Raw genomic sequence first — 10,149 nt, 5'->3', positions numbered from 1 at the left:
ATATTGTCACAGTATAACTATATACTCCCATAGTATATTGTATACTGTAGCAGTATACTATTAGGTAACTGTGTTTGCAGTGTAGCTGTATACTCCTACAACATATTGTATACCGTAGCGGCATACTGAAGTTGTGTTCTTTTTCGATTTTCAACTGAAAATTTCAATCTCAATCACCTCAAATCAGTTCCAAATGCTATCAAATTTCAGTATGAACTTCAGAAGGTACTATAAGCAATATTTAACAGCACCCACCTTGAATCAAACAAGAAATCTTCAAAAATAAAATTGAACTTCAAGCCCAACAATGGTGGATATTCAAATACACACAAAAATTTAGAACTGGAAAGCTTACTCGAAGATACTATAAGCAATATTTTATAGCACCACATCGAATCAAATAATAAATCTTCAAAAAAACTATTTTCTTCCTTAAAACTTTGCTATAACATATAAATTGAAAGTAAATACTATTAAAAAAGAAGAAGATAGAGACAGAGGTGAGAGTGGGCGAGAAGTTGAACTAATGTTTTCGGAATGGGGTTTTGACACAGCTGGGGAGTTGAGCAAAGAATTGGAGGAAGGTAAAATGAGGAAGAAGAAGAAGAGGAACATAATAAAGGCGGGTAAATAGTTTGAGGCGCATGGGTAGGAGTAGTAAATTGTTTGGACTTGAACATTAAAGAGTAAATAATTTAGAATTAATGGGTATAAAGTGAGATTTTCTCGGGGGAAGTGCACGGTTGGTCACTAATAACACATGTATTTACTTTTAAGCCGTCGTTTAAAATGTCTTTAGTCTTTAGCCACTGTTTTAATGAACTTTAACTGTCCGGACGAAAATACCCTTCTGCTCATGTGCTTAACTTTAGGACTTTAGGACTTCAGGACTACATGTCCTTAACTTTTCAACTTGAAACTTTAAGTTCAGGACTTCAGGACTACATGTCCTTAACTTTTCAACTCGGAACTCTAAGTTCAGGACTTCAGGACTACATGTCCTTAACTTTTGAACTTGTAACTATAAGTTCAGGACTACATGTCCTTAACTTTTGAACTTGAAACTCTAAGTTCAGGACTTCAAGGCTACATGTCCTTAACTTTTGAACTTGGAACTCAAACTTCAAGACCAAACGTACTTACTTTTTGTACTTGTAAGTCAAAGTTGAGGACCTATTGTCCTTAACTTTTGAATTTATAACTGTAAGTTAAGGATTGCTTGTCCTTAACTTTTGAACGTGTAACTATAAGTTAAGGACTGTCTGTCCTTAACTTTTGAACTTGGAAATCAAAGTCAAGGACCTACTGTCCTTAACTTTTGAACTTGTAACTGTAAGTTAAGGACTGCCTGTCCTTAACTTTAGAACTTGTAACTGTAAGTTAAGGACTGTCTGTCCTTAACTTTTGAACTTGTGTCCTTAACTATTGAACTTAACTTTAGGACTTCAAGACTACATTTACTTAACTTTTGAACTTGAAACTCTAAGTTCGGGACCATGTCCTTAACTTTTGAATTTAACTTTAGGACTTCAAGACCACATGTCCTTAACTTCTGGGAAGGAATTGCATTTGCTGTTTACTCATCACTCTTTTTCTTATTTTCACAATGTCATATCTTAATTTTTTTTTTTTAAATCTGGAACCTCTCCCCATTCTCCTTTTGCTTTTGTAATCGTTCCCTTATGTTCTTCATGCTTGTTTAGCTTATCAACAAGAACTATAACCAAAGGCATTTAACATTCAGTAGCATTAATAGAAGTTCGTACTATTTGGTGCTCTCGTTGGCTTTCCTTACCAATGGGTGAAGGTGAGGTTCCGATTGCGCATCTTAGATGCGGAAATGAAACAGTATAAATACACTGCATTTCCGTTTGGAAAAAGAGATAGAATAAAGGGTAACACAATCTTTTCATATTAATTTTAATAGACTAGTGACTATTATTGCGGATAAAAATTAAATACCAGCTTAAACAGTAGCTGCCCACGCCATTTATACGATTTTCTCATATAACAAGTCTCAAGCCCAATTAGCTTCTTTCGGGTTCCTGTGGACACAAAGAGATCCAGTCCAACCCGATATATTCAAAAGTAACAAGCCTGTTTCTTCTTCAGCAAGTCGGAATCACTCCTCAGCTGCTATTTGTCTGCGATCTCTGTCTTCTGCGACGAACTCTAAGGCGATCTCTTTCTGCGGCCATATCGTGTTGTAAGTTTCCTTATTTTGTCTATATCCCTCTCTCCCTCTCTTTATCGACTGTCGACGACAAGAAAAACCCTAATCTCTTTCATCCGTGAGTTTTTAATGGTAAAATACCGTGTAAAGTGAAGTCACAATGCTTTATTTTCTGCATATCACTTCTTAATTGTAGCTTTTGCAATTTTGACAAGTTAATATTCATTTTTATTTGCTTCTATGCCAATATGCTATTGTGAGTTTGTGACCTAGTGGTTAATGAACTGGGACTGAACCTTGGAGACCAGGTTCAAATACCAGTAGAGACAAAAAGAAATACTACTCTCCCCCCTTCAGTTTATGTGAACCTATTCGTAGTACGAAGGTCAAACTGACTAATTTTAGACGGGTTATGGTCCATTGCAAGGTATGGGACTTGAGTCTCACATCGGTATTGCAATGTGCTGATGTGGGGTTTATATAGCCTTGTGCTCTCCCACCTTAATAACTAGCTTTTGAGGTGTGGTTCTCTCTAGGTTGTATCGGGATGTGAATTTGAACATAGAATTTTCAATCTTTTTGAAATAAAATCTATAAATCTATATATTTAGAAACTACATAAAAAGTACTTCAAGCCACAATAGTTGACAATTCAAAATATTCAATAAGTATTCAACTCCCCAAATAGTAATAGGTTCACGTAAAGTGGAACAACAAAGGGAGTAATAGGTGATTTATACAAGGGATTCAAAAAAATCTATAGAATGTCATATTTGGGATTCGAACCTATGTCTTAAAGCAATTTTTAAACATTTTTTTATAACGATGGTGTCTGGGCCATCTTGTGTGGATACCATGGTTATATCATTTTTTTTTTGGATAAGGTCAAGTGAAATTTTATCAAGGTCAAGTAAAATTTTATCATTGTATTTAGAGTTTTTACTCCTTGGGTTGAAAGCTAATGTATTTAACCTTGTAATCATCTGATCAGCAGATTTTCAATTACTAATGTCTCAAATTTTAACCATTTAATATTAGATAAGTTAAGTCTATCCATCCAGATCCTCTTGTTTAAGGTAATATGCTTCTAGTACTTGAAATTTGTCTAGCATGATGATACAATTATTAAACAGTAGATTGCTTGTCATTAATCTTTCTTTTTGTGTTATAGGTTGTAAAATGATGAAGATTGATTTTAGCGGACTTGAACCGACTGCCCCAATCAAGGGGGAGTCCTCTGAGCTGTGTGATGGCATCCTGAGTTCTCCATCATTCCAAATTCCTAATGCTACTAATGTTAGTTTGATTGTTTTCTCTTGGACATTTACATTCAGTTGATTGGTAATCAACTATGCGCTGAGTTATTTGAACTTCATATTCATCATTGTCTAATTTGCGTGTTTTTCTCAGTTTGATGGTTTTCAGAAAGAAGCAATCCAAATGGTGAAGCCTGCAAAGGGTACCACAACTCTTGCTTTCATTTTTAAGGGAGGTGTAATGGTGGCTGCTGATTCTAGGGCTAGCATGGGAGGATATATATGTGAGTTTTTTCCTTCAATATAAAAAATGTTGACTTTTAGAATATTGATGTTGACCTTTTAACAATGTGAAGAAAATTATTAATTGCTTATTAATCCACAGATTTTTTAAAGCATTTGTTCGCCTATTTCTTGCAAAATTGCTGGCAAGAAAAGTTATTAAGGTGCCATATCACTTATTATAATAATGGTAGGGAGTAGAATGGACGTGCTAGACCTAATTGTATTCACAATTGAGTTTCCCACAAGAAAGTGGAATAGCATTTAGCTGGTATTGGTTTCTAAAGTATCGACATAAAATTGTGAAAGTTCTCCTAGGTTGCTGAAACTTTTCAAGTTTTTCCTTTTTCTTGTGTTTTGAGGACACCCTCTCTGTACAGGACTCTATTGTCATTGTCACTAAACTAATTGGTCTTGTTCTATTCAAAACCAAAGCCTTGACATGGAATTTGGATAAACAGATCGGTGATGGATACCTTGAAATTAATAACCTATGACTTCAATATAGTTATGTGATGGACTATTCAGAAGTCATGCTAATGATTTATGCTGTGATCATCAGGATATACAGGTTAATTCGTGATTAGAAGCTTTTGTTCTCTCTCTCTCTCTGGATATGTAATACATCTTTACTTTTCTGTATGTGTCATAACTATAACTATCTAGTTCTTCACTAGAGGAATGTCCCTTCCAATTTTCAGGTTATTAGATTTCTTTTTTTGTAGAGAAGAATAAAGTAATCTTAATATTTTGGTGTCTTTTTTAATTCAGTGGTTATTTTGATTTGGTCATTATCAATAATCATAGTCTTTCTGTTCTTGCAGCATCTCAATCAGTGAAGAAAATCATTGAAATAAATCCTTATATGCTTGGAACAATGGCTGGGGGTGCTGCTGACTGCCAATTCTGGCATAGAAACCTAGGAATCAAGGTAGCTATGAAGTATTATGTTTTCTTTTCTGGCTTTTTGCATTTTTCCATCTGGCGAAGAGTGTGCTCTAGACATGCAATTAGAATAGATATAGAAACTACCAAGTACTCAGGGGTGTTGGGCTGGGATAGAAATGAGGACCAGTAACGTAAGTTCTAACACGGAGTATGTAACTAGAATAAACAAAAAATAAAAAGTGAAACTACCAAGTATTTGGGGGCGTTGGACTGGGGTTGATATCATAACCAGGAAAGTGCTAATTTTGTTGCCATAGTGATTCTTAAAGATCACCAGGATTTTACCAGAAGTGCTGGCCAATTTTGAAGGAAGATCTGATAGCTGTTCTTGAGCATTTGTACAAGGAAGGAAAACTGGAAAGAAGTCTGAACATAACATTTATAGCACTGATCCCAAAAAAGAAAGGAGCAATAGAGATAAAGAACTTTAGACCATTTAGTCGACTTTGCAGTGTATACAAGATGATTGCAAAAGTTCTAAATGAGATTGTAGACAGTTATTGATAAGTTAGTATCCAAAACACAAAAGCTTCTGTGGATGGTAGGCATATTATGGGTGTTGTGTTGGTGGCTTCGAGTGTCTGGATTACAGGATGAGATCTGAACACCCTGAAGTAGTCCTTTCTATCGAGCTTATTAGTAAACATGGGCTTTGGAGAAAAGTGGATGAAGTGGATAAAAATCATGATATGAGTATATCTACTGTCAATGTGTCAATACTCATCAATGGAAGTTCAGTAGGTTACTTCTCAATTCAAAAAGAATTAGGATAAGGGGACCCATTATCTTCCTTCTTATTTCTTCTAGTTATAAATAGGATTTTAGTTTAATTCTAAATGCTGCTGTCATGAGAGAATGGGTTTAGGCCTTGGTAGAAAAGATCTTGTAATTGTATATTAGCAGTGTCAATGACAAAAAATGATATACTAGGAGGTGTCACATTTATTATTTGTTGGCGACACATTTAATTTTATGTGATGCAGACAGAACATATTTAAAACATTTTAAGGTGGTGTTGCTTGCTTTTGACGCAGTCTTCAGGCTGCATATAAGCTTTTTAAAAAGCAGCATATCTCTCGTTAATAGTGTAATTCTACTGAAGATCTTACCAGAATATTGGGCTGCAAGGTGGAGCAGTTCCTTACTACTTATCTTGGTTTGCCACTGGGGACAAAAGTTAAGACAATCTTCAAATTGTCAGGGAGTGGTTGTGAACTTGGTGGACTACAAAATCGCAAATTAATCTAACTAGAGTTCGTTTTACAACCAAATGCGGTTCAATTACATTTATCGAGACCTTATCCATCAAGTTACTGGACCCTAATTTTGAAGATTAAGATTCTCCCAAAGTTCTGGTTGTTGGCTTTAATAGCCTGAAGATTCTATCGTCTCATAAAATATTATATGGACAAAAGCTTATCAGTAAAAAAATATATAGTGCATGTATTTCACACGTGTTGACATGGAAAAAATAAAGGCGAAATACATAAACGGCCCCCTTTAAGCTGTCCTCAACAACTAGCCAGACACCTCAGCTGGCCCCTTTTTCATTTAGACGCTTCAAGTGGCTATGAAGTATATCGGGTCAACACCCGAGTGCAAAAGAAACACCCAAGTGCAATAGGTCATATGCGTGAGTTACTTTTGCCATTGACGTATCAAATGAACCAATTAAACAATGACACATATAATTTGTAATAAAAAAATTCGATACATGTAATTAACAAAAGAAATACATTTAAAGAAAAAGCTTTTTTTTTTTTTTACTTTTAAGTAGACTAGCTCCCCTCCCCAGCCTCCCCCACTCCCACCAACCACCACAAAAAAAAACAAACTATTCTTCTACTTCATCCTCTCACCCCCTCACCTCCTATCTCTCTCAACCCTAATTCAATGAAAGCCATTGCCGTTGTAGGACAAAAAATATTCCAATAATTAACAACTTATTATTAATGGTCAGTGGTGCTCATAGGTGATTTTAGTGTTGGCAAATCCAACTTGCTTTCTCGCTTTACTAAAAATGAATTAAGCCAGCAATATAAGTCCACTATTGATGTCGAGTTTGCCACTTGGACCATTCATGTCCATGAAAAGATTATCAAAGCCCAAATTTGGCGCACTGTAGTGCGAGAAAGGTATGGGCAAGAAAGTCTCCGTTATTCCATTTTATTCTCCCTCTATTCCTTCTCTTTTCTCCTCTATTTATAGGGAAAATCAGGAACTCAAAAACCCAAAGGCATGAGTGATGCCAAAACCAGTGATCTTGAAGGTTATCCATTGCTGAACCTTGATGGTCCATTGTGTAAAAGTGGAATCGACGGCTGAACCTTTAAAGGTTATCCATGGCTGAACTCGATGCGAGCTTATGTTTGTTTTTTTTGCACTTTCTGTGCGTCCAGTCTGAAAGAGAGGTGGTGGATTTATGGTGGAAGGTGATAGCTTAGGGTGGTGGAGCTACTGATGTATGGGTGATGTTGGGTCAAAATTCCCTCAGAGTTTTGAGCGAGGAAAAAAATGATAATGTAGTGTGGGACACACATACAAAATTTAATTTAATTCTAAAAACAAGAGGCAAAAAGTCTGATTAAAGCCTTATGCGGCCAAATGCAACTAAAATACATTTATCTTGCCATGTCAATGTGAGGTGTTACTTGATACACTTAAGCCGCTTAAAGTGTCTAAATGGTAAAGGGATCAGTTGAGGTGTCTGCTGTTATGGACAACTTAAAGGGGCTGTTTTGTATTTCGCCAAAAATTAATAGATGACAAAGCCACATGGCTTTTGAATTGAATTAATCAAAAAAGAACTTTTTAGTGAAAATAATTAGAGTAAAAATCCAATTGAAAGAAAGAGATCCCCTCCCCACCCCCTCTACGATAGCCGCCAGCTCCCTTCCCCGCCCTCGTATGGTCGCCACAAGCCTCCCCCCAACCCTCTATGGTCGCCGCCAGCCCCCGTTCCCCTCATTCCTTTCTTCTTCCCCCCCCCCCCCCCAAAAAAAATAAAAAAAAATAAATAGAAATGGTGGTGATGATTTAAGGAGATCCAGTGGTGGCTTCATGAGTTAGATGGTGGAGATGAGGTGTTTGAAAGAATGGAAAAGAGAAGAAAAATTGGATGATCGTTAGAGGTGTTTGTGTTGGCTGGATTTTGTTGGTGGCTGAATTTTGTGTGGTGGTAGGATTTTTGTGGTGCCGGCAGTGGCAGAGCAGTGGTGTGTGTAGTTTCTGAAAATCGGGATTTTAAAATTTTAAAAAGAAAAAGAGAAAAAAAAAAGAGATTTTTGAATTTCACACACGCCCAGGAGAAGTGAGAAATGCTTTTTGCCATGTCAGTTTTGTGTGTTTAATAGGCACATATTGAATGAGGTTGGAGTATCAAATAGGTGCAAGCATCATGCTGAGGTTGCTAAGTAAGATAGTGGCCAAATTTAGGGAGTTGTCTATGTATTTCGCCTTGGTAAAAACTACAACTAACGTTGATCAGTTTTTCTTAGTGGCCCCTTTGCATTAGTCTTCTTTTAGCAATGCTTTTTCCATTTCCCCCTTTTCCCTTTGGGCAGTATGCGCGGGTTGCTATTAGCTATTTGAATTGTAGGCCCCCTATATAGATGACCAATTTGACTGCATATGAGAAGGCTCCTTCATTGTCGATCCTACTCAAATAATGTTCTAGGGATGTTTATTATGAACCATTGCAGTTTGTTTTTTGGATTATTTTCCTTGAGAAGTCTGTTGACCTATCCTCTTGCATTATTCAGTGTCGTCTACATGAACTGGCTAACAAAAGGAGAATTTCTGTTGCTGGAGCTTCAAAATTGCTGGCAAATATTTTATATTCTTACCGAGGAATGGGTTTGTCGGTCGGAACTATGATTGCTGGATGGGATGAGAAGGTAGTAGAAGATGATCCTGTATTCTTGATATGTGACCTTGCCCCGAGTTTCTTACTAACATAAAATCTTGATGGTGTAGGGTCCAGGACTGTATTATGTGGACAGTGAGGGAGGACGACTTAAAGGAAACAGATTCTCTGTTGGATCTGGTTCACCTTATGCTTATGGTGTTTTGGATAGTGGGTATGTGCTTCCACATTTCCCATCAGCATTTCCATGTTTTCCTAGTCTTTAATGATAACTACTAGTAAGCTTCATATCTGTTAGAATAAGGTAATGTTGAAAATTTGTAAAGATTGCATAGGTTGTGGAGTCCTCAGTATTATTATTTTCGCTTTCTGCCATTGTCCCGTATGGCTTCGGCATCAAGTTGTTGACCTAAGCCATACAAAATCTGTCTTCTACATGAAAAGAACGAGCTTTCTCCTGAATATCTCCAAATTTTACAGTGATGATGATATGATGAAAAGTGCTTCACTTCATGTACTAATGGCCAGTCTGAGCATATTTTTGTTTGTACTCTTCTCAAATTTGTAAATGGGATGTTGTTCAATGTCGTGCAACTGTGTTTCAATTGGTCATTGACTCCTTTCTTTGTGCCCTTATGCTTCTGTGGACTGATGAGTTGTGGAAACTGCTAAAATCTTGCATGCTCTCTGAGTTTACAGCTTTTCTCCTCCTGTATTTGTCTAGGTACCGCTTTGATTTATCTGTGGAAGAAGCTGCCGAGCTGGCAAGACGAGCTATTTATCATGCAACATTCCGTGATGGAGCTAGTGGTGGTGTTGCTAGTGGTATGCTTCTCATTTCCTCACCTGTGAAAAACAACCTAAAATTCAAAATATGAGAGAATTCTCTCCCCTTTCTACACTAAAATATTTATGCTGCATGTGTCTCTGTGCTTTTGGTTATTGATTGTTATGGTTTGTTTCAGTTTATCATGTTGGACCAAACGGATGGAAGAAGCTATCTGGTGATGATGTTGGAGAACTTCACTACAATTACTATCCCGTTGAACTCGAATCAGTTGAACAGGAAATGGCTGAAGTGCCCGTGGCCTGAGGAGAAAAAGCCCTAGGCAATTGTTGTTATTTTGTTTCATGATTGTGTAAACCAGATCAAATTTGTTTCAGTCGTCCAACATTATAGAATTTAAGTTTATTTTCTTCAAATTGAATTATACTCTCTCAATCTGGATATACTTTTCCTTGCATAGCTTGTAAGCTCCCATTCTCCTCCATTCAAGTTCTGTCCTAATTTGGAGAAGGAAAAAGTTGAGTATTCTAGCCAATGGTTTTGTAACCTACTGTGCTACTACCCTTATATCCTAAATGCAGTTTATCCAAAATTAGCTGTTCTAAATTTCTCGTCTGCAGTATAAAATTTCACTGCCAAGTAATCCTAGTATATTTTAGTGTTTTGGAGCAAAATTTTGATTATTTGGTAAAATGCATTACTACGGTCTACGCTTGTTTCCTTGTATAGGCAACATTTCTTCCGTAGTTCTCATTGTGGATTTGTTGAGGGTGTTGCATACACTATCCTCATGGACTAATGTCATCGTTGTGGTTTATCCCACCAGCTTTTAAAGAGT

General features: G+C 36.7%; 1 protein-coding gene across 1 annotated transcript; it reads left to right on the top strand.

The window, feature by feature from the left end:
* The first annotated feature begins 2,044 nt into the window (after positions 1 to 2,044).
* On the top strand, positions 2,045 to 9,903 carry LOC107826209 (proteasome subunit beta type-5). The gene is made up of 8 exons (XM_016653161.2): positions 2,045 to 2,206; positions 3,345 to 3,469; positions 3,584 to 3,713; positions 4,536 to 4,642; positions 8,421 to 8,555; positions 8,635 to 8,738; positions 9,249 to 9,349; positions 9,490 to 9,903. The coding sequence occupies exons 2-8, from the start codon at positions 3,353 to 3,355 to the stop codon at positions 9,615 to 9,617; spliced, it is 822 nt and encodes a 273-aa protein (XP_016508647.1). The 5' UTR covers positions 2,045 to 2,206; positions 3,345 to 3,352; the 3' UTR covers positions 9,618 to 9,903.
* Positions 9,904 to 10,149: the final 246 nt, after the last annotated feature.

The sequence above is a fragment of the Nicotiana tabacum genome, chromosome 11 (assembly GCF_000715075.1).
Source record: "Nicotiana tabacum cultivar K326 chromosome 11, ASM71507v2, whole genome shotgun sequence".
Lineage (NCBI taxonomy): Eukaryota > Viridiplantae > Streptophyta > Magnoliopsida > Solanales > Solanaceae > Nicotiana > Nicotiana tabacum.
The sequence above is the reverse complement of the archived record's forward strand: the minus strand, read 5'-3'. Positions and strand labels throughout refer to the sequence as shown.